The sequence below is a fragment of the Chaetodon auriga genome, chromosome 22 (assembly GCF_051107435.1).
Source record: "Chaetodon auriga isolate fChaAug3 chromosome 22, fChaAug3.hap1, whole genome shotgun sequence".
NCBI classification, from domain to species: Eukaryota; Metazoa; Chordata; class Actinopteri; order Chaetodontiformes; family Chaetodontidae; genus Chaetodon; species Chaetodon auriga.
Window position 1 is genome coordinate 5,201,269 of NC_135095.1, and position 24,792 is coordinate 5,226,060.

Genomic DNA, 24,792 nt, shown 5'->3' on the forward strand with positions numbered 1-24,792 from the left:
TTACAGTTGGCCTCTCATTCACACTGGCACGCTGTGAGGCAACTCAGGCTTCACTGTCTTTCTCAAGGACACTTGGAAACACAGACAGGAGAAGCTGGGTTTCAACCTTGGTTTTAATGGATGTCCCGCTCTACCTCCTGAGTCGCAGTCACTCCAGAGCCAAAAGTTTGATTGGAATAAAAAGAATCGGGTGGTTAGCGCGTGAGCAGTAAACAGATAATTGAAAGGAGAGGATGAAGCAGCGTTTATTGTTCTTTGAAGAGATTTCTGGATATCCGTGTGGCATTGACTGTCCTCAGGAAACAAAGGTGTGATACTGGACAGCCAGTCAGTCTCCCTGGAGAAATAAAGATAATTAAAACAACTCCAACAGCTCCAACCTTTTACTTCTTGCTGCAGTGCTCGAGAGTCATGAATAATGTCCCAACACGAGGCGTGTATGGACAGGCTTCTCTGAGCATCTCACGTATTATGCATGAGATCACTTCCAGTCAGAGGCGTTCGGCAAAGACAAGGCACAGTCGGCTCTCGTCCAGCTTCCTCCTTGATTTGGCTCGATTCTGCATTGTCATCCTCCTTTAATTAACCCCTGGTAGCCCGCTGCTGACGGCATGTCTGATTGCCTCTCCAAGGGCTGACAGGCCCATCCTGGCAAGGAGGGGAGGGGAGGCAAACAGAGAGGAGGGGGAGCCAGCAGCAGCGGCAGCAGCAGCAGCAGGGGGTGAAAGTGGAAGAGTGAGGTAGTCTTCCCTTCCTTTGTCTCTCGTCCCATTTCCTCTCTGGACTCCCAGTCGTCTCTCACAGCTTCTGCACTAGCTTCTCTGCCAGGTGGGGTTTTTCCTCCTGTGGTAGCAGGCGTGGTAGGGAAACAGACCAAAGCAAAACACTTCTGTGACAGCCCGACAGGCAGCGTCCATCCCACAAGAGGTGAGTTGACAGCTACGCTACAAACTATTCTCCACACACAACTTCTGCGTGGAACCCGTAAACAGCTGATTGATGCTGCTTTGCGCCGTGTGTTGGAGTTGAGTCAGACTGTCGAGTTTGTTCTGATAGGTCGTCTCTTTGTGCTCTCCATCAGAGTCAAGGAGAGAGCGAGCCCAGTGCCAGCCCTGGCAGCCTACAAAAAAGCAGGAGAAGAAGAGGAAAGTCATTTGCGAGGATGTCTTGGTGTTTTCTCATGTGTAATTGCAAAAGCTCAGTGGCATTAACTCGGATTACGGTACAGACAAATAAGGATGAGTGCTTTCCATTTACATTGCAGAGCCCTGCTCTATATGTGTGTGTATATACAGTGTGGGAGAGAGAAAACAGTGCATTTCAAAGTTTCGTGTGCGACAGATAGTCGTCATGGTGTCTGGAAAAGGACGTCTTTGTTGTGCCTTTTCTGTTTTCTTCTCTGAGCACTTAAGCTCGCTGTGTGTCAGTATGAGTTAGTGATTTATTGGGCACCTAAAGCAAGCATCCAGAAGACACAAATAGAACAGTGACATATCATGAAAGTTTGGACTTTCGGCCTTTATGTGATTTGTTGGATGCCTTTTTGTATTTTAGACCAACTTACAAGCTTTTACTTTAGTTTTGGACATTGTCTGACCATCTGTGGTGTTATTTGTGTGTGTGGTAAAGTCATTGTAGACTCAACGATTGATTAAGGGCCATAGAAAATGAACGGAGGTACTATGCTGCCCAGTGAACAGGTCAAGAAATACTTCTAAAGAAATAAAAGCGTCTTTTAGGAAAGAAATAATACCGTGAAATTGAAGGTATTAGAGTTGACTTTCATTAGACCGGTGTGGGCTTTAGTTCAGAGGTTCTTTTAACATTTCTGTCCACCATTCAACCTCCCATCGACTGTCAATCAGGCAGCAGCTAAGCCTCTCTCTTCATTCTACAAAGAGTTGTTTATTTGTACATCAGTACTGAACTGTAGAGGATCAAAGGATGAGGAATTCAGTCACAAGGAGTTTTTTTTTACTTTAATTTGCTGTCAGATGAGAGCTATGTCTTTCCTGAATTTTGATCTTGTTGCCAATACAGTTTGCATTTAACCAGTGGATTTTAATGGGCTTCATAAGGCAGCCAACTGTTTTGTGAATGGTTCCTAAAGTTAGAGTTAAGATATTCAGAATAATGCTAGATATTCTTGTTTAAGTGTGAGACACAGCCCATTCATGAATCCAAACCGGTCCCAGTCTATTCCAATGCCGTTCAGTATGAGGCTTTTTTTCCTCTGTTTTGTTATGTAAGAGGTCCTCTGAGTAAGTGTTGCATTGCCTTTCTCATCCCACCTTCACTGACTTCAACTCAATTACCCCAAATATTAATCAATCCACTCATCAAAAGCTCGTTTATCCCCATGATATAGTGTAATCACCGCTGTTATCCTTTGTTCGTGCTGCTAATGGCATTTTCTCCTCTGAAAGGAACAAGAGCCAGTGTATTGAATACTGCATGAGATAACGTTTGCATGGTTGGTTGAAGCCACAGCATTGCATTCATAGCATGAGAGCAGCTAAATGCTGCAACACAGCAGGCAAAAATCAAGGATTTCCACAATGAAAAAAAACACATTTGGAAGGATAGATCATTTAATTCGCTCTTTTCTGCAGTGAAGGGGTATCTTCCCACATGGTAGCTGCCTATGGCCAGGGAGCAGCTCTATTTTTGCTTTGCTTGCCTTTTGGATGCCTTGCTAAAGGCACTTTGGCAGCATCCCACAAAGAAGAGGAGTGATTTCTCCAACAGGTCCAGGGTTTTGAAAAACAGGTCATACCTTTGTATCGCACTATTTATCATACAATTCCACGCTGCCCCTGCTACACGCTAACTGATGAACAGTTGCACTATGTAGGGCATTTCAGTCTGAGGCATCGCAGTTGTGTTTGTCCACTGAACAGATCCATCACAAGGGAAATACAGTGTGTTTTCTGATGGATTTTGAGGGGGAGACTATGACTTGCCTCGCGCCATCTGCCCATTTCCTCGCTTATGAAACATGGGAGAGAAGCCAATATCCTCCGCAGCAGTCTCCTCTCGAGCATTCTGCTCTGTACATTGTTGCTCATTGTTAATTTAAGAAGTTATGACACAAAAGTCCGGCTCACCCGCCCTTGCTGTAGGGTTATTGAGTTCGGCTGTGCCATTTTTAAGGATTCGGGCCTCCTCCTCCTCCCCCCGCCCCCCCAGCAGGAGAAGCGGTGACGTGCATGTGAAAGAGTGTGCAGGTCTGAGGGGAGGAGCCTGGTTAGCCACAGTTCTGTTCTGTCAGACCGGTCGGAGCCGATCCAGCCTGATGAAATATTCAGCCCGTCAGGTGGGCTCTCAGGAGATGCAGCCGCAGTATTTTTGTTTTCTTTTTGTTTTATCAACCCTTTATCCCAGGAAAACCCACAGAGCACGGATGCTGTTCCTCAGTAGTCCAATCCCCAGCTCCCCATTCATACAGACAAAACATGGTCTATTACTGTTCACTGAGCAGCTCCTCTTGGAGCACTGAAGGTGCAATAATAGAGGTTTTCGCTGCTTTATCTGCAGGGTTTTTGGGGATGCTGATCAATATAAATGATTCAACCATTACCTCACCATGTGTAGAGGCTTTTACAAATACTTTCTGACCCCTCTCCAGTTTGAAATTGGAGTTTCAAGACACTCCCTGTACTTTGGAAATCCAATGAAGTTGGAACACTGTAAAACATAAATAAAAACCATAGCATCATTTACAAATGAATTGGGTTTAGAGACAGCAGGTTTATGAAGTGTTCCCGAGCCCATGTAGTAACATCCTTTATACAACCAAGGTGGTGTTGAACCCCCTTGTGATCGACTGAGCCTTTCCAGGATGCCCCTTTCATACCCAACCATGATACTATCACCTGTTACCACTGAACCTGTTTACCTGTGGAATGTTCCAAACAGATGTTTTTGGAGTATTTGTTGTCCCATCTTAAAATCATAATCCCTAATCTTTCAGTCCTGGTTGATTTTGCAATACTTGTGGTTACTGATGGGATGTGGTTTACTACTACAGGCCCCAGAATTTTCAGGGCAGCAAACACTTGTTGAGAAGTCAGATTGTCATTTTTTTTTTCCAGCAGGCCACAGTAAACTCCAAACATTTCAAACTGAACCACTGTTTAAAATTGCCCAAAATGACCATTGTCTTATTTTCCAGACACATTTTTAATGAACAGTCATGGTCAGCGCACACCTCAGTCAAATATGTTGCATTTCCTGTGAATGCTTCAATAAAAGCCACCCGTTTGATATGAACTAACATCAGTCGGAAGCATTTGGTTTGTATTGGCAGTATCAGATGGCGCTGCAGGAGAGTGAATATGAGATAAAATTACCAACAGTGACGTTGGATTACATGCTGCATAGTTTCCTGTGAATCCCTTGTGCACGTTTACAGCAGACCCCACCGCTAACAATGAGACCTAGTAAATGGAGAGGGAATTACAATGAATAACTACATTAAATGTCGATTGCAGAAAAAAAAAATCGATCTTCATGATAATCTGTCCTTTGTTTGCGTACTAACACAGTTTGTTTATCAGTGTGATTTTGCTTAAATACTTACATTCACAGAAGTGAATGCAAAAGCCAAAGGGCATCTTTACTTTGTAATTATGACTCCAAGAGCTATTCACTGTGACTCATTATGTTAATTTAGTGAGAATTACCCAAGAATAGTTTTAATCATATTACCCACAGTTCAGACTAATTCTCCAGAAAGAAGATTTTCAATATTGTGTTAGCGAGACCACCCTTGGAGGAAAGAGCGATATGTCGCAGTCACTGGAAACTGCACAAGATTATGCTCATGTTTAGATAAGAATTGGAAGTCACTGAGCTTCTTCAGAGCCATCTGCCTCTGCTTTCTCGTATTATGATGATAGACTCCACGCCTAACCATCCTCTCACTGCTGTTTCACCGTTCTCCAGTTTGTATTATCCAAGTAAATGTGCAGCACTTCATCTTATCAAGTCCAATTTGTCTCAGTTTGGAGGAAATTAATAGTGATGTGGAAAAAGTGATGCTTTTCTCACTTTAAAAGACGCTTTAATGATATTTGAGATGTGCAATTAGCCATAAGGAGCAATCAGCACTCGTAAAAGACCATCTGTGTCTTTGATCTCTCCTAAATTTCCTCTCTTCGTCTCAATCTTTTTCATCTCTTTCAGGCTCTTAGAAACAATATTTTTGCACCAAATAAATATCATTCTACATTAGGTTTTCTGGATGTTTTGCGGGCAAAACCTGTGTTTTTGAGTGCGGCCAAGTCACTCTGGGCTCATTCATTTTGTTGCGAGCATTGAATTTGGCTCCATCTGCCCCTGTTTTCTGTCATGCACTGAGGGCTGGTCTCAGAGGAAGCTGCAGAGTGCACTGCGACTCCCCTTTCACTTCAGAGGCAAGTAAAGCTGAGCAGAGGGCTAACTTTAAATCACATTGTCAAGGTGACCCGGCAGCACCTGTCACCGCCAAAACTGAACGACCCCGCCCAGCACCAAGCGTACATTCAGCCTCGGCACTCAGATGTATTCCTCAAATTTCTTGTTGTCTTCTCAGAATGAGTCAGGATCAGTCAGCTGCTGTCAGATGATGCAACTCAAATCAAAGCCACGGTTTCAGCAAAGACAGAGTTAAGTGTTAAGCGCAGATGAGAGGAAATGATTGAAGGGAAACATGTTTCAAAGCCATCGATTTCCACAGGCTTTGTTTGCAAAAGCCTCGTGTGCACAGAAAGACACTCCCTCAGACACTCTGTTCGCCTACTGTTTGATATCAGAGCTCCACTCAATGGGCTCAACAGCAGCCTCTTTTCTTATTAAAGGACTGCAGTAAAGCTGTAGACACATGATGGCAAAGCTCAGATTGACAGGGAGGATGCCATTTATTTTTTGTATGACAAGCTACTCCGTGCTTCAAACATCCATCTCTGGGGCGCTTTTCCAATGATGGCTTCGAAATGAAGGAAAATGAAATTTCGAAATGACAGATTAAGGAGGGACTACTTTTGATGTTCAATCACATGGAGGCCCATTACCTGTCTTCCTTTCCCATTCTTTTCTTTTTCATGGTTTTTACTCTTTTCCCTTCCTCTTTTCTCTTCTCTTTCCAGCCACGTGGCCACACAAAAGACTTTTTCTCTGAGAAATGGGATGTTTTTATTTCCTCAGCCTAAAATTCAGCATTATTTGAACCTATTATACACAGCTATCTTAAAACAAAGCCTGCAGTTTGAGTCGGTCCGATTTTGGCCAAGAAGATAAATGCTGCTCATTTTAAATCTGTCAAAGAGCAAATCAATTTTGCACTGCACCAGTGGATAACTGGGTTGCAAGGTGTCTACTCTGCACTACATTCATTTTACAGTTGTCAGGTGAATATCTCTTAACTTTTGCATGTAGACTCTCACAGCAGCTCTTCACACCTCCACAGAGACGGACCACTTAAGACAGTTTGTTTCATGTTAAAACGTTTAGTTTTTTTTTTCATATTCATGACTGCTAACACTCCATTTAATAAGATGATGCAGCATAGCTTATGAATGGCATGTATGTTTAAAGCATAACAACTCTTATGGTTATCGATTTTCTGAGCAAACTTAAGAAAATCAATAACGCCATTATCTTCCGCGGACAGCTCCCGTACACGTCCGCTCATCTCCAGCTCGCCCACATTTCCCTCCCTTCCTCCTTAGTGAGCCTTTTAAAAAATGACTCATTATTCTCTCATTTTCAGCCTGCCTTCGGGTTTCATCCTTGTCTGCCATGAATTATAGATGGTGCGCCTGAATTGACTTGCTGAAAAGAAAGTGTAATTAGCTTCTGGAAGTTGTTTCAGATTCTTATGTTAAAGAATCATTTCAAATGCAGGGTGTGTTTGGGATCAGTCAGACTGAAACGTCACATCAAAGCCCTGTAGGATCTGTCGGCTGTTTGCATAAAACTCTTTGTTATCCATCAGTGTGATGCCGATCACAGTGTGTGGTTGTGCCACTTTGTTAGCATTGATTGTCACCTCTCTCATCATTTTTCCTTCCTGAATTAATTGAAACTCTTGATGTTTGGTCAGATTTGTCATGCAAATTAAGGGTGGAGCCTTTCTCTCGCTCTCACACACACGCAAGCACACACACACCCGACGACAAGGCAAAGACATACAGATGAGACTTGACATGTTGGCATGGAAACCAATTACTATCTGTGAGCACGCTGTGTGTGTATGTACTGTACATTTGTATGAGTTGTCACAGCTGCAGTGCTGGCTCACTGTCATGTCGTGCGTGTGTGTGTGTGTGTGAGTGTGTGTGTGTGAGTGTGAGGGAGAGGAAGGACAATGAAAGAGAAGAGCGAATATATTACTGTTGAAGGTAATTTATTGTGTCTGATAGCTGAAAATGGGTTTGCAGATTACAGAAACGTATTGCAGGAGTTTTCAGAGCTGTAATTCTGTTGTAATTAAACAGCGTGTGTGTGGAAATGACCGCTGTTCGATCCGTACGCTCCCCCTTTAGGGGGCTCTCGGTGTCTGTCAGCCTTCCACAAGAGCTAAATAATGGCGTTCTAATGAAGATCCTTTTATTCCTCTGCACACAGAGTTAATGAGAAGCTTAACGATTAATGAGCCCGTGCCTTTTTTTTTTTATTTTTGGTTTTTTTCCTCCTCAAAAAAAAAAGAACTCAAATACCCACAAGTCAATTGGGGCCCTGAAAAGGAGCACAGCTGTTTGAAGAGACAAATTTGGCAATTACAAATGATCTGCAAGTCTGCTAGCCGAGCTGGTGATAGGAGACGGAGAAAATTATACATGTGCGTCACTCCAGCTCAGTTTCTCTGCAATCATTCAGTGACATGTGGAATAAAGTTTTAATTAGAGTACGAAGATGATGATGACAGATGGGGTGCAGACAGGATGCTTGTTAGTAAAGCACAGATCGCTGCTGTGTAAGGTCAGAAGAATACTGCTACTGTTCCTGTTAGAATTACTACCACTGCTACTTTTACTACTCGGAAGAGAAAGCTACAAATCAAAAGTGGACCTTTCCAACCTCCATTCTTCCTTCTCTCTTCTTGTCCTTGTTTAGTTGGGATGACAGCAGCTCGGTGAGCAGCGGCCTGAGCGACACATTAGACAACATCAGCACTGATGATCTGAATACGCCCGCCTACTCTGCTGTCAGCTCATCACGCAAAAGCAAGGGAGCGCAGGTAAGGACTCAAACACCGAGCTTTTAGTAGCTTCCTCAGCACCTGGGATCTGATGACACCCCCGGGGTCAGCTGGGATTTTTGGCTTCTCCACAACAGCTTGCAGGTGGAGTTAATCAGTACCAGTTGTACAGTGATTACCTTCCAAGCTGGAACTTATTTTCTATCATATTTAGTTTATTCAAAGGCACTCCGCTGATTTCACACATGAGGTTGCGTTTACTCTCTGAGAGGAGCTTTGCTCTGCTTGTGAAAATATTTGTATAATGTCTTGTTTGGCTCAAGAGGGAGCTTTCTAAAGTTTGATGAAGATCTCAACAGAGTCATCTCAGTACAGGTTTGAGACTCTTGGGCCTGCGTTACGAGCAAGAAATGGGTTTATTGCAGGGAGGGATTAATGAAAGATGCTATTGAGTTGCCCAATGGGAAATGTATGTAGGTAGTGTTTTGACCCATACGAGGGAATAAAGCCGATTTCTTTTTTGATCTCTCTCTTGTGAGTCCCTCAGCTTCATTAAAGTTCAACACAGGAACACTTTACCACAGAACATGAAAAGGAAAGTGAAAATACAAGCAAGTACAGAAACCGATCACTAAGAAACTGTGCACTTGAAGATGGGGAAAAAAGATTAACTGCCTGATCTGACTAAATGCATTTTTCAAATGCTAAGCTACAAGCATGTTGTTTTAGCATGAAATCAAGGCCAGTCTGTATGTGAGCTCCGAAATCACAGCTGAGGGAATTAACTGCAGACTGAAGGCCACTGCTCAGCTCATCTCACAGGCTTTCGCTGTATTCTGCCAAGTATCCTTGGCCCCTCATGAAATACTCAACAGACTGGGCTCTTCAGAGACTCTGGTGTTGCTAGGGAGACTGGCCATCTGTCAAGGTAGGCTAGTTAGCACTGCTTTGTGTGTGTTTGTGTGGGTGTCTTTGTATGCATCCCAAAAGAGGATCTCTGGACATGGTGATTCCAAAGATAGCTACGACTTCACACACGCAGAGACACCCCGCTGCTCTGTTTGTGCATGAACTTAAATCTCTGTGGCAGCTGTGAGCATTTCAATAATGTTTCTTAAACGATCATATGGGAGGTTTAGCATATTTCAGACTATGAATATTTCTCTTTTACTGTCAACATGACAACTAGTTTTTAAATTCCCCCACTAGTGCGTTCAAGGACACATATGTATAAGACAGATGCAGATGTCACTGTTGTACCATCTATTAATATCTTTCCGTGCTTTCTTTGACACACCACCACCACCGCCCTCCAGTCCCAGAGAGGAAGCAGGTCCAAGCATGCAGAGCAGGAGGTGAGCAGCAGCTGGGCCGGAGCCGAGGACCTGAAGAAGGTTGAGGAGGAGCTGGACGCAAGCATGGACCCCAGCAGCGGCTCCTCCCGCTGGAAGCCTTCCTCATCATCCTCTTCTTCTCAAGCCCAGGGCCAGTACGAGGAGGCCGGTCAGAAGGCCGCTGCGCTGGCCCAGATGTCCCAGACAGGCTCTTGGAGGAGGGGCATGACGGCCCAGGTGGGCATCACACCACCCAGGTCCAAGGGTACCTCTGCTGCCCTCAAAACACCAGGTAGGAGATGCAACAGATTTTTTTAAATCTTGAAACAGACATAATTGGTTGAAATTAAATACAGGAGTGAACTCAGTGTGATGAGGGGTTGATTGGGTTGCCCTCAAAATGTAACTGATCGAAACAAGATCCATCAGTGGAAAAGAGTTGACACACTGAAGGTTGGAAAAAGGCACACATATGCGAAGAAGCACTTTAAACATATATTTCTGGCATTATGATAAAGGTAGTGAAACAAAATATGCAAAGTCAAAAGGTACCAAAACAGAAAAGGTGTTTTTAATGGTATGAGAGCTTTAATAAATTAAGTATTACACCATTCATGTGTGCTTTCATTGTAATGAAAGTGTATCAAAATTGGATTAACGATAAAACAAAACTTCTAAAGATCCAGTTTTCTTTTACAGTCACCGATGGTGATGAAAGACTATGCTTTCTGTCCTAATGTCCAAACCTCCAGGTGTTTAATTTAATCTTTTATCTAAAACTTCCTTTTAGATAAATGTGCGTGAACTCTTTATGTTCTCATGCATAAAAAGTATTGACTATTTAAAATAGTATATTAGAGTGCATTTGACCTGCTCTGTGAACAGCCACGATGGAGAACAAAAATAGTTTTTTTGAAGAACATGTTTTAGACTGTAGATATGAGGTGCAGCCTGAAAGCTGATGTATTGACTATTCTTTTCCCTGATACCTGTACTTAGAGACTTCACACTTGCTTTTGAATTTTTAGTCCACTCAGCAAGTTCAGCAGCTTTGTTGTATATAAGTATTGATTTCAGTGCTGCTGGCTGTCGGCCAAAATGTACACTAATTTGGCTTTTCCTGCTCTGTGGCTCCACAGGTGATAAAAACAAGCGCTAGGCCAAGAATCTGCTGAGGGAAATGTTTTTGTATTCGTGCTTACAAGTGTTTATGCAAATTGACAGGCAAAACTGATGATGCTAAGGCCTCAGAGAAGGGCAAGGTGCCTTCTAAGAGTTCGGCTGGCATCCAGCGCTCACCCTCAGATGCTGGGAAGAGTAGTGGAGACGAAGGTAAGAAACCTCCCTCTGGCATTGCACGCCCACCAACCACTGGTTCTTTTGGATACAAGAAGATCCCTGGTCCCACCGGTGCCCTAATCACCTCCAGTGGTGCAACGCTCACCAGCGGCTCAGCCACACTTGGCAAGGCGCCCAAATCCTCAGCTGCCCTTGGCAAAGGCACAGGCATCGGTGGTGTGCGTAAGACCAGCCTGGATGGCTCACAGCCCCAGGATGATGGTATTCTACTCAGCTGCAGTGGCTCCAAAGTGACCCTACAGTACCGCTCTCTACCCAGACCGGCCAAATCCTCCAGTGGGGTGGCAGCAGGGCGCAGCGGGCATCGCTCCAGCTCCAGCAGCATCGACTCAAACGTCAGTGGCAAGTCAGCTGGAGGGGCGGCGACGCAAGCCGGTGCCAAACGCAGGGATGGGAAAATGGCCTCAGACCGCTCCAGCCCCATCACCATTAACCAGACAGACAAGGAGAAAGTGGCGGTGTCAGACCAGGATGCAGGAGCAGGACTATCCACCTCCCCCAAGTCCAGCCCCACCTCCAGTTCAACAGGCCAATCAGGCCTCAGGCAGCCGGGCTCCAAGTACCCTGACATTGCTTCTCCAACATTCCGCAGGTCAGACACACAAAACATGCCCGCAGCTGTTGCTCTGTCTTTGTCCTTCACCATGTGTGTTTCTACGTGAAATCAAGCATTTCATCGCATACTTTTACAGCTGCTCGATAGCAGTAACCGAAGTTTTTTTACAGTACAGCAAGCATGCCTTGAGGTGTAGTTGAAGTTTAGGTCTTATTTCATGGAGTTTCAGACAATATCATGGACACATCTGTTCTGAATTTAGGTTGTTTTCATTCATTATGATGAACTGATGTCTGTGCTGCTCTGTGATGTTTTCCTGATGTAGGCTGTTCCCCAGACTCCTGTAACAGATAGGGGCGTTTGTTGAAGATGTCATCTGTAGTTGTAAAGTCTCACCATGGCAAGAAAAAATACCCTGTCATCTCTATCAATTTTAGATATATTTGGATGCACAAAATGAATATAAGACACTTAATAAATCATATTTCAGCGCCTTCATAGGAAAATTGATTGAGTGAGTTTACTCAGCTGCACAGCCGAGGGGTGCCATTACATAGATTGTTCCCTGGTGTAGATGATAAGTTACTGCAGATGAGACATATCTTTACCCCCAAGATGAAGGTCTGATGGCTTTTCATTCAGGTCAGGCAAATCCAGCGTAGCAGCCTTGATCAGAACAGACAGGAGACAGGAGTTTCTCGGCATGCCAATCCCCGACTCATTAGAAGCATGCATTCGACAGGCGTGTCCAAACATCCGCCCCATCCGATCCGTCAAGCCGACGCATTTCATCTGCATGTCCTCAAGCTTTTTTTTTTTTCTTTCCCTCAAGAGAGTGTCACCTATATGTTTTATGTGGTTGCGATGACAGACTGGGCCAGGCGCAATATGAGTAGCAGGCTGTCTGAGCATATGTGGGAGGCACACAGAGTTGAATGGCCTAACGGATTAGGTTATTTAAAGTCACAAGGTTGAAACGGGCAAAGCTGTGAAAGCAGATGTGTCGATGTAAATTACTGAGGATTCACAGCTGAAATGAGGTGGAGTTTGCTGCGAGGGATAAATGTGTTGGGAAGTGTGCTCAGTCTTTTATCTGTAGTTTTAGAGTTGGTGTTACACTAAAGACATTGGGGATGTTTTAGTAACTGCTTTTCACTCTCCTGCACTGATCCTTGAGTTTCTTGATGCGTGTGAGCAATGCAGCAGTAGAATTTCATATGTAATATACATCAGATAACCTCAATGTAATCCACTTTCTCAACCCCAAAGTCTACCAAAATCCTTCATTTTCCTGTATGGTTGCAGATGCTCATTTGAGCATTTCTAAATGACTGCGCCCACCTCTCTACCCCCAGATTGTTTGGCACCAAAGCCAGCAGCAAGGCCAGCTCTCCGGGCACGCCCGACTCTGGCAAGTGCCCCTCAATACTGGGCAGCCCCCACGGCACGCTGGCGAGGCAGGCCAGTCTGGACTCGCCCTCCTCTGGCACAGGGAGCCTGGGCAGCGCCGGCGGCCTGAGCGGTGGCAGCAGCCCACTGTACGGTAAAACCCCAGACCTGTGCACTGACTCCCCAGCCTCCAGCCCGGCCTCTGGCCTCTCCCTGCCCTCCAACGCTCGGCCCTGGCCTGCCTGTAGCTCGTCAGCTGGCAGCAAGGACACACTGAGCTGCCAAAGCATGACCAGTCTGCACACCAGCTCTGAGTCCATTGATCTGCCGCTAGGCCACCACGGGCCCAAGGTCACACGAACCGGCAGTGTCAAGTCCACCCTGTCTGAGGGGTGAGTAACAGGGAATACGATTGGGCTGAATCGTATTCATTGTTTCATTTGAGAACAGACAAAGAGTATATCTCTCTACCCCAAGATATAGAATACAATGCAAAGGAAGTCCAAGAAAAAGAATGATAATGATAATAAGAAAAATATCACTCATACAGCTCACAGTTTTGGTTTCTTTTTCTTGGGAAAAGCAATAAAAATTCAATACTTCAATAATTTACGTAGTTCATTTTGGTCAGGACCTGCATGAAGCAGTCATAATGGCAGTTTCCTCATATTATATCACCACATATAGCTTAGAACTAATAGTTTTCCAGTCAAACCCTTGAACCTTTCCACAGGTAGACGTTGTACCAGTCTTAGTGTTTCTGGGATCACCATTAACACAATATTAGTTGTGGGTCCAGGGTCATGCCAGAAAAAGTACCACAATAAATTCAAATCATTTCAGACACTCATTCCCATGAGACGTCTTTATCAGGGTGTTTCCATTGTTTTGTCCACACACTGTGCATGCAATACATCACAGAACATAGAGTAAACAGGGCACCCGTTTATTTCCCCTTACTAGTTCAGCTGTATGTCTCAAAAATGAAACAATTGATTTAAATATTGCCTGTGTTTTGTATTTGTTGTCTGTTGTACTGCGATGCATTAGTAATGTCGTCGTTTTCTCCATTGTGTATGTCTTTGTGTGTGTGTGTGTATGTCAAAAGTCAAGTTTGTAAAATGTGACCAAAGTCTTTTTCTCATGTATCACAACAACAAATGTTTTCTGGCGGTCATCTAATTCACTCATCCTCTGTGTTTTAACAGCATGCCTCTTGACAGAAACACGCTTCCCAAAAAGGGACTGAGGTACAGCACATCTGCAGCCAGATCCCATTCTCAGCTGCTTTCATTCCACTCACTCACACACATCATGAGCGTACATACGCACAGAAATAATTCACCCGATATTAAGTATACTTTCCATGTTGTTGCATGTGTGGCATGGTGTGGCACAATCTACACCAGTGATTCCCAACCAAGGGTCCCCGTACCCCAAAGGGTACCTCTGCAAGTTGCTTGAGGATGTGTGCAAAGATTGTGACGACCAATTTGGAAAAAATCGAAAGTAGTTAAAATAGTTAGCTAAAAGTAATGGATATGATAAAGGTAGGAATAGCAAAAAGTAATGGTAATGGTTGAATTATTTAGCATAAAGTAATGGATAAGTTATCACAACATATAACAATGTAATGTATAAACAGCTAAAATTGTTAGCTTAGTGTTTGATAAATGGGGCCTTGAGTTCGACAGGTCTGCAGGTGTGGGAACCACTGATCTGTAGATTGTCAAATGTTGTGAGTATCTCATGCTGCATTCATACTGCATAACCAAATATCTGCACAAATTGGACTATCTGTGGATTAAAATGTTTTGCAGAATACATTACACAGAGAAGACTTAACCTGAGGTGTCTTCCCAAACCCCGGTGAAGTCACAGGTTTTTAATTTTTTACCTCCACAAAATGCCGGGGCTCAGAAGTGATGATGGCTTCCTTCGTGCCTCAGGTTTTTCAGCCACACGTCCTGAAGTCAGATTAGATTGTGACTCTTTAAATTAGGCAAAAAATTGAAATGCAGAAAATGCCTCAGATGGTCAGGCAGGAATGTGTCCGTCTGAATGTCTGCTACTCTTTGTGCATCCTTATCAGATTCTCATCTCGAGCACGGCTAGAAATGCGGCAAACACAGCCGCCATGACAAAGCAGTTCTTCCTCTGCTCCCAAAATGGACTAAACCACCTCATAACATATGCCCTGTTAGCAGAAGGGGAGAAGTAGAATGGATACTTTGAATTTAGCTGGGACTAAGGGGACTGAGACAAAAATACCAGAACCCATTCATCACAGTGGCACAACCTCTGCAGGGAACAACCTCTCCAGCCAATTATACAGTACTGCTGCAGAGGGGTTGGAGGGGGCATGCTGGTTTCAAGCCATTCTTTCATTTCATTGGCATATGGTGCTCATGCTTTGTTGAGCTTTAAAGCATCTGATCTTATACCACACTTTATGCCTGTTGGATGTGAAGTTTGGTACAGTGTTTTCTTCTGACAGCAACTTTTTACAGCCTGTTTGTTCACATCTTAAACCAGACAGCATTTTTGCCTGATCTTTAGATTTCCTACAAGTCCAATAATTGCCCCCTTTAGTCGTGTAAATAAGCATGTTGGTCCGGCTTAAAGGCATTTTGCAAGCACTAAGTACACTGAGTCAAACACTGACCCTTTGGATTTTTTTCAGTCCGCTCCATTTCAGCTCTAGTGGGGAAGGACTGCTGCTGTGTCACACCATTCAACACGCTCTTAGACACCCAATGCCTGGTGGAGAGAATACGAAGCACAGGCATGGGGGACTAGAGCAGGGTCAGATGTGACAAGCGTAGTAATGGGGGCGTTAGAAGGAAGATGGCGCTGAAAAGGGATGAGTGCAAACTCAATTATCATCCTCAGAGGATTAAATATGGCCGATTGTCATGCCTGCGATAAGGGGGCCTTCCGTTGCTGAGCCACTTTGGATCTGGGGAGAGAGGAGATGAACGGCAGTGTCAGTGTGCTTGGCAGCTTTGAGCCAAAGCAGTGCGTGTATGCAGTATATGACTGTATGTGTGCAGATGCATGCTTGTGAACATCTGTGTGGAGGGGCTGCATGGTTTTTACCATTTGCTCACATTGGTGGATTAGTAGCTCTGCACTCATTTCATCACCACAGAACTTCACTACTTCCAAATGTGTCTCTCTTTGCCCTGAGTTTTACTGTGTTTTCGTGGTGTTCAGGTACCCTCCGTCCTCCCGCCAGGCGTCCCATGAGGAAGGGAAGGAGTGGTTGAGGTCCCATTCAACAGGGGGGCTTCAGGACACAGGTAGCCAGTCCCCACTGTCTCCCCCTGGAGCTTCCTGCACCACCAGTGGAAAGTACCACTACTCCAACCTGCGTAAGTCTGGAGGAACACACTCTAATTATAGCACATCTGGAATATATAGCTGAGTTATAGTATGTACATAGGTTGTGAATATCCAGTGTTTGTATTTGCTTTCAGTAATTTTACTTGGCAGTGTTAAGATGATATCATTTTTCACAGCCAAGAGTCTTAGATAAAGCTGGCCATCAGCCATGAGCAACATGTACATCGTCCAGAATGCTTCTGAGATCTCTGATATGTATAGTTATTCTCAGAGTCTGAATTCAAATATCACTGACGTAAAGAAACCACTAGGGATGAATACAACGGGAACTAAAACCAAACCTAAAACGGTCCAAATCTGCAGCCCTGACAGACCTTTTTTAGTGACTTCTTGCACATGTGCAGTGTTCACAAATGAGCTATTTTGCATTTTAGAATAAAACAGAGTTCAGCAAAATTTCAGTTTGATCCAACAAGGCAAATTTGCTGTTTTAATGTTTACTATCCATTAAAATTCTGCTGGGAATATTAATATGTAACTCTTTTATTATTCGTATTACATATGCGTGTTTTTTAAAGTAGTTCTTGTGCTGTCTTTCTGATGTTATGATAATTAAGAAGCGATCACCTTTTTTCCACAGTTTTTATCTTCTTCCTGGCTTTGGATAGCACTGACCTTGGTGTTTTTTTTTCCCTCTGCGCAGTGAGCCCCACTAACATCAGCCAGTATAACTTGCCACCAGGCAGCAGCAGCATGAGCCGCTCCAACAGCATCCCTGCCCAGGACTCCTTTGACCTGTACGGAGAGGGTCACCCACTGGGTGGCAGCGCAACCTCCCTGGAGGACCGGCCACGTGCCATCAGCCGCTCGGGCTCCTTCAGGGACAGCACTGATGAAGGTAGGAGACACTGAGAGACACACTCGTTGAACTGTCTTCCTAAAATGACCTCCCTGCTAAGAAGCCATTTGAAGTCATTTTCGGTCCCACACTCATCAAGTACTTTCATACCAGATTTAATGGGCTCTCACTGCGTGTTCATACTGTGAGCAGCTTGGCTGATGGCTCGCTCCGTTCTGATCTTTTCAAGGGTGATGTAAGAGACAGTGATTGCATCCACACAGAGGTCATCTTTTTAATGGCCAAATCCTGTTTTTTTTTCACTCCCTTCTTTTAATGTTCACAGCTCATATCATCTGAATGAGCTACCACAGCTGTCAAGCGCTAATCAGTCAGCTGGGTAATGAAGAGTAAATAAGAAAGCAATTGAAATGACTTGATCATGGCCGGATTCATTAGAAAATATATTCATTTTATCTCTAGCATAAGCTTTTACATGGAAGTATTTTTCTAAACCTCATTCTTCTCTATATCTGCTTGCAGTCCATGGTTCTTCATTGTCTCTGGTCTCCAGCACATCTTCCCTGTACTCTGCGGTAAGTAGTTGGTCAACGTTTCTTCCTGGATTTATCACTTTCTTCCAAATTTGTTTTCATTTTTTGTTTATTTTGAGAAAAAAAATCATGGTGCAAAGTCATTAAAGCTGCTTCAGTCATTATTCTTCTTTTAAACATGTATCAGATCACTACATGTAATGCGAAAGACAGAGAACTTGTTCCAGTCATCTCTGTGCAGTGTTCAACCCTTTTCAGCTTATTGTTTTGGTTTTCCAACCTGCAGCTTTAATGTTTCGTTTGAGTCTCACAGTCACATAAAGTGTTGTTTCCAGACAGAGCAGGTATCTATTTTCACCTCTCTGATAGACTGTACATTCCCTGCACAGCAACGCACAGCAAAGCAACTGACTATCTGGTGAAAAGAAAGGAAGTGAGGAAAATAAATATTGTGGCCAAAGAAATCAATTAATGCAGGTTTAAAGCTGCAATGTCGTATTTTGTTACAGCACCAAACAGCATCCCCGAATGCTTTGAAACCCGTTTTAAATTGCTAATCTAACATGCAAAAGAGTAATTTTAAGGCTGAAATCGTGCAGATTTTTCTAATGAGACAGCACAGAGTTAAATCAAAGCTTTCAGCTCTGCCCAGTGATGCAGAGTGACATTAAATGTCACACACACTCTCTTCCAATATATCTGCCTTGTCCCTTCTGTTTCCGCAGAACCAGAAAATAACTCTCCATCGCTGCATAATTCCTACATAACTTTGGCAGATAAGACTCCGGACGAGCGATGGGTTTCTAATAGCACAGGCGACGCTCCAATCTTCACCTTCAGTGAGGCAGTAGATTAGTTTTAGGGAGAAAGATCGATTACCACCCACTTCCACCTGTTTCCAATTGCACTCACAAGTTGCAGAGTAAAGGCTCCGGAGGAATGATGGAGATAGTTTGCAAAGATTTCCCTCAGGTCAAATGAATTTGTTTGTTTTGTGATTATCAAAACCATTTCTTATTTTTCTTTTCTGTGGATTTTATCCACTTCAGCGCCAGTGAAATTTTCCTGTCGCTTAAATCTCGTTTTAATTAAAACTTGGTTTAATTCTCTTTGTAGATGAGCGGGCCAAATCGTTGCTTCTCTTCCTTGACATTAAAATGCTTCCCATGCTGTATATTCTACTTCATTTCTAAACGACACACACAGAGCCAGTAGCTCTTTTTTTTTAATTATGTATGCTTCTTCCTTACAGACGGAGGAGAAAGCTCACTCGGAGGTAAGAGCGGGTTGTATTCCATCTGTCTGCATGTCTGCTTCCCTTTACCACCTTCCTGCTTCACATTCATACAGTTAGAGACATTTACACCTTGAAGCTGCTCAGCGGAGCTGCAGTGCTGCGCTGTCACTGATGTTAAGTGCCTTGCTCACGAGTACCTCAAAAGTAGCTGAGAGGAAGAAAAAAAAAGTGTCTTTGTTAGTTAGCTTGGGTTACCTGATTTTATTCTGGGATTCACATCAACAACCTCCATGCCACATGCATGCTTTGCTGCCCCTGAGGTGACTGCTGGCTGTTTTTCTGTGTGTGTGTGTCTTTATGTTTGTGTGTCTATACTCAGAGAGTGTGTCTTTGTCAATCAAAGCACAAACAGTGATATTCACTCAGCTAAATCTGCCCTATTATTGATCAGTTTGAGCCAAAAATGCACTTGAATTCCAAAAAAGTGGTGGAAAACTAAAGTTCTCCAATGAAGCAGATTAACCCCATGTTGCATTGCTTTTTTAAGATCAGTAGATCTTTTGCATTTATTTCATCTTCACCATAAATAACCACACAACCTACCATAGCTTATGTCATTTACTCCTTCTTAAAACTTATACTAATATGTAATGCATGCCCTGCCCTTCGTTCAACCATCCTGTTCAGTTTGTCACTGATTCTTCTTTGATTTACCAGTTTTGCCGTTTGATTTTCTGATTTCTGTTCCCTTTTCCCTTTTTTCTGTCCTTGTTTATTTGTGGTTTAAGCTCGAGCTTGGATCAGACAGTAATGGCAAATACACTGCGGTGTTTGAACCCTGCCAGATGGGTGGAGTTTAGCAGTTTGAGACAGCTCACACAGTGCAAACTGACAATCACAGACCAGAGTCACTGTGCAGCACCACAAGTGACCCAATTCTGGTTCTTTTTTCCTTCAAAACTGACTCATATTTGATGCTTTCTGCTTTCAGATCCTGAGACAGGTGACCTATACATGACTTGAATTTGTCATCATTTGCTTGAGACATGTGTTGTTATGTTGGCGCAGCAGCAACTTTCCTAAGCGGCGTTGGCATGGATGATGAAAAACAACAATCGAATGAAATCCTGAATAGGATTTGAGTGGAATTCTAAACAGTAAAAATCTAAATCCCAGAAAATGTCAAAACTGTCAATGAAAAGTCTTAAAAACAAGAGGGAAACGTGCTTTTTGTCACATGGATTGTATCCAAAAACTGACATTAACATACATCCAAAACATTCTGCTGTTGGAACGAAGCAAGAAACCAAATCCTTTCTCGTGATTGGCCGTACTTTCTTGTACATGTGTTCTCCTCTTGGTTAAACCGACACATCTAGTACTTATCAGGTATTTGCAGATACTGTTTGACCCAGGTGAGGAATACTTACCTCTACCTCTGGCTCTGCTGCTCAAAGTCTGACCATGAGAAAACCAGTGCTGTGGCTTGTGATAACCTCTTTCTCTCCAGCCACATCAGTACATGCTGTTTGATGGAGGCATGCAACATAGTGTTAATTTTTACTCTTCTCTTTTCAATCAAGGGCCAAACAGTCCAAAATTCCACGGTAATCCCCCACACTTTGTGTTCACACTTCACCCCACTGTCTTTTTACACAGTAGTACCATGTAACTACATAGTTTTTACATCAAAGTTATCAACATGGGAGTTGAAAGTTCAACGCCTCTTTGCAGTATTTTTCTTTATGTTTATTACAGAGCGTTAACTCTCCTCTGTACTTTCCTCCCCCAAACAGCAAATCAGAAAGCTGCGTCGGGAGCTGGACGCCTCTCAGGAGAAGGTGGCGACCCTGACGTCTCAGCTGGCTGCCAATGTGAGTTTGTTTACTTCAAATGACACCGTCAAAAAAAAAAAAAAAACAGCCGGCTCATTTGCATGATAACCTGCTGTCAGAGAGGTTTTATGGGAAGTGTTGCCTATCGAAGCTCTGGAAGGAAGAAAAATCTTTGAGACGCCCACTAATTCCTTTTCACTGTGTTTGAAGCCACCGTGCGTGTGTTTAGGCTCTTGCTTGTTTGATTTTATTGGCGTGTGTGTTTTTGTGCGCTTTTCCTTCGATGGGATGTTTTCTTCTGCGTGTTTGTGTGTCTACAGTACAGAGAGGATTGTCTCTTTGCTTTTGTCTCAGCCGGTGGGGTTTCAGCGAGAACAGGGGCCTCTCCCGAATTCAACCAAGCAGGGAGAATCAAATAGAGGTAGACGGGTGTAGAAAGGGATCAGGGAGATGAGGATAAGTGAATCTAGACTCAAGTGCGTCATGCGTGGGTGAAGCAGAGTGAGATACAGAGACCTCCAACCCGCAGACGGAGCTGTCTTTGTGCTGAGATGCAGATAGATCGACAAACTCCAGCGTGTGACTCGGCTCAGCCCTCCCTACCCTCAATGCCAAGTGCCTGATCGAGCGTGGAGGCAGACGGGGTCTTTGCTTCGGTCCAACACTTTGATCACAAAGTTGTGCGTAGCTGAAAGTGAAGGCTAAACTGCAGGAAAACTTGACGAGTGGAAGATGAAGACGTGACTTTGTGGAAGAGTTATGTAGGCAGTCAAACGACTCTTGGTTTGTTTCTGACACGTGAAATTACTTGACGGTGAGTTTCACATGGAGCTTCGCATTTCCAGTATCGTTTCGGTGGAATATTTCTCCATTCAGTACTCTTAAAGGGCAACTCCCTCAATTTTATTCATCAAAATCTGTTTGCAGGTGTTTGGGAGTATTCATCCATCATCTTGGTTGGTGGAGTGCTTACAATGATCAGTACATTCCACAACGTATTTCATGGCTAAGTTCTATAATTTAGCTCACCCCCCCCCCCCAGCCCCCAGTATGGTACACCAGCACTGTGAAATTAATTTAGTGTTGAAAAACTCAATTTAGAGTCTTGAACTAAAAGAGGCACAAACCACAGTTGCTGGTGTCAACTGTTATTCCTCCATTAAATCCGTTAGCTGCCTCACAGCTGTAGTGGGTCATCCGCACCCACATTTTATGTTTCACAACTTAAACTGTCGTAGCTTTTGTAGCTATTTTTTTGGTCACTTAAAAAGAACTAGAAGACACAATCTCAGAAGACCAGTGTCTCGCCATATTTATTGTTATCAACTGGCTTGTAACAGGGTCACTGAACATCAAAACAGCAGTGGAAAAGGCTACCAGTCTCATACTGTGCCAAGCCATATGCAAACACGTGCACAGAAGAAACCCGTATGTGCTTTCCAGCTCCCACTCAGGGGAACTGGAGAGCACATGTGAGTAGTGGGTCGACGGTGGGTAGGAAGTGGGGAGGCTTGGAAATAAGAAACAAGAATAACAAGTCTTTGGCCGTGTTGCACTTGAGCTGCGTTGCACCGTATCTGCATGATACGTGGTGGGTTGCTGGCGCTGCAAGCTTCTCGTTATCCTCCCAGTGGGGAGTGTGTCATATGTTCTCCACCCACGGTCCAAAGCTAGACATTCACTGTGACATTTCTGCATCATTTCAACCTACATACAAGCATCTGTGCAGGAACCTACACATTGGTAGATGTTTGGCTAAACCATGCAATTGAATGTAGACATGCACAGGACAAACAGTTTGAAAGCATAAGTACTTCTAAATGCTCTGTCTTTTACACACACAGTGAGGCTGTTAACACAGAGAGAAGAATTGGTATTTTCAAAATGTCAACTCCTCAGGAAGAGAGCTGTAGTTTGAAGACCTCTCTGTTAATGAGATATTATGTAACACTAATTTCTTTGCCATTTATTCTTTAATACGTGGATGTAATGGTGTGTGTACTAAAAATTCAACTTAATGCATCTTTGACCTTATCTTGTGGTTTTAGAAAAGGTTTCAAGCGTGCAAATGTCAAAAAATCTCTCAACCCACAGAGCAGCATCCTTCAAGTTAACGATGAAACTCACCAAAGTTGAAGTCATGATGATGTCAGGATGTATATTTAAAGGTTAGAGAGGGAGGGCGCTTTGTGGGGGAAAGATGTGCTGAATAGTCCCAAGTGTTTAATTTAGGATGGCTGAATGCGTTTCCATTTCATCTCCGGAATTTTCATCAGAGCCACAGAGGAAATTCTTCAGTGATTGAGGTCATCTGATCTTGATCTCTCTCATTTGCTGTGCCACTGCATACATAATTATTATTATCTTTTTCAATTGAATTTGGATCTTAAAGTATTATAGACATGTTCAGCACCCTCTGCATGCTCTCACAGAAAAATGACTGTCACGTTAGAAACGTATTTGCTGCTGCTCTGTCATGTTGGATTAAATGCACTCACCGGACGTCATTTTGATTCGCCGCATGTTTGTTTTCGGGTTGGTTTTAGCATTAGTAAAACCACCATCCTGTCAAAGGCATTAAGGGGAACAAATGCTGCCGAACTGGTGAAATATTGTCGCAGTCAGTGTTATTTTTTTCCAGCCTGTGAAGGGGATACATTATCCTGCCTGGACTGACATTAAATCGGGTTTAAGAGTTCACACAGGCCCCCCCCAGCCCCCCTCCTCTTTCTACTCACCCTTCACTGTGTCACGCTGACCTTGCTGCCTCGCCCTTTCAGCTCAGCCCTCCCTACCCCTCCCTATTCTTCTTATTCTTCTCCTCCTCCCTCATTTTGGCTATATTCCTCATTGCCATCCTCTTCCCTTCCTTATTCCGTCCCCTCCCCTTCGCCTAGAGCATTTAAACAATGTAGCCCAGCAGTAGGTGCAGGCTTACACAACTGTAGTCATGGTTGTGCGTCGTCCGTCATCCACCAGCACACAAGCCCTTTGAGTTTTCTTCAATGTTCTCACCAGTGGATTCTGACAGCATGAACTCAGATGACTTCTTCTCGTCCAGTTCGCTGGTTTGGCCCACCGTCAACCTCTACCCTGCACCCCAGGATCGGGACGACGGTCAGAAAAACTGGGGTTCGAGGGCTAAGCGTGGCCGCCTGGGCCGGGACCCAGCAGCAGGACAGATGGGTCAGCCTTGGGATGTGTTAGAGTCTGATCAGCACCTCCTACAGGGCGGACAGGTGGGCAGAGGGGTGTTTAGTCGGAGCTCACAGGTGGAGTTGGAAAGATGTGGAGCTGGAGAGATGAGTTGGAACAGTTGGCATTTCTAAAGGTCAAGACCTTTGCTGATTCAGCCAGGGACACAGAGTAGAAGAGGCATCACAGGGTGCTACTGTGTGTGGGTGGGTGTTTCTAGATCTATGAGGTCCTATAAAGTCCTCAGAGGGTAGAAAGATGAGGAGTGTTCTCATTTTAGATAGCACATGTGGGGACAAATGCTGTTAAATTTAGTAAATGAAAGTTCTCAAAAGTACAGTATAGTGATGCAAGTGTGTGTGTGTGTGTGTATGTGTGTGTCTGTGTCTGTGTGTGAGTGAATGTGTGTTTGTATGTTAAGCAGAGATTGTCTGATCTGTCTGGGCATGCTGCCCACCTCTCTGTGATACACCAGGCCTGACAGGTGTCTCAGGGTCTCTAGCTAAGAAGGGGAGGATGAGCTGGCAGCACACACACACATACACAGATTTTACCGATTCAGGTTTGCACAAGGACACACAACCACGAGCATAAGGCTTCACCAGACATTCAGACATAAACATGCATTCAAAAACACATGCACAAATAAATCCAGACACACATCCAGACGCACATACAGGTTCAGCGGAGCAGATGGCGTGACGTCGGCAAACATTTGCCATCCTTCAGCGTGTCGCCTCCGTGTGCTCAGGTGGCAGATGAAGTCAGGGAGGGCGGCCCGTCTTGATCTGTGTGCCACTGTGATATCCTCTTCTTTCTTTCAGCGCGGAGTGTTTTCATGGCGGTGTTAGTCAAGTAAGACGTTTTTGGAGCACGCTCAAATGTGTGGTGGTGAATCCACAGCAAAGACGAGACAGCGAAGTAATAGGAAACGCTTTTAACAAATTCCCTGTTCAGATAAAGCATTT

At 44.0% G+C, this 24,792-nt stretch overlaps 1 protein-coding gene across 18 annotated transcripts in view; it reads left to right on the top strand.

Moving 5' to 3' along the window:
- Positions 1-24,792, top strand: part of nav3 (neuron navigator 3) — a 387,811-nt gene that overhangs the window by 342,820 nt on the left and 20,199 nt on the right. For 7 of the 18 annotated variants that reach the window (XM_076721935.1, XM_076721938.1, XM_076721926.1 and 4 more), the window contains 11 exons: positions 8,098-8,221; positions 9,499-9,808; positions 10,741-11,467; positions 12,787-13,212; positions 14,029-14,070; positions 16,037-16,194; positions 16,869-17,063; positions 17,547-17,599; positions 18,810-18,833; positions 20,378-20,401; positions 20,591-20,668. In XM_076721935.1, coding sequence (XP_076578050.1) covers positions 8,098-8,221; positions 9,499-9,808; positions 10,741-11,467; positions 12,787-13,212; positions 14,029-14,070; positions 16,037-16,194; positions 16,869-17,063; positions 17,547-17,599; positions 18,810-18,833; positions 20,378-20,401; positions 20,591-20,668 — 2,161 coding nt within the window. The remainder of the gene's footprint in view (positions 1-8,097; positions 8,222-9,498; positions 9,809-10,740; positions 11,468-12,786; positions 13,213-14,028; positions 14,071-16,036; positions 16,195-16,868; positions 17,064-17,546; positions 17,600-18,809; positions 18,834-20,377; positions 20,402-20,590; positions 20,669-24,792) is intronic. The other 11 variants (XM_076721931.1, XM_076721932.1, XM_076721937.1 and 8 more) reach the window with 5 other exon arrangements.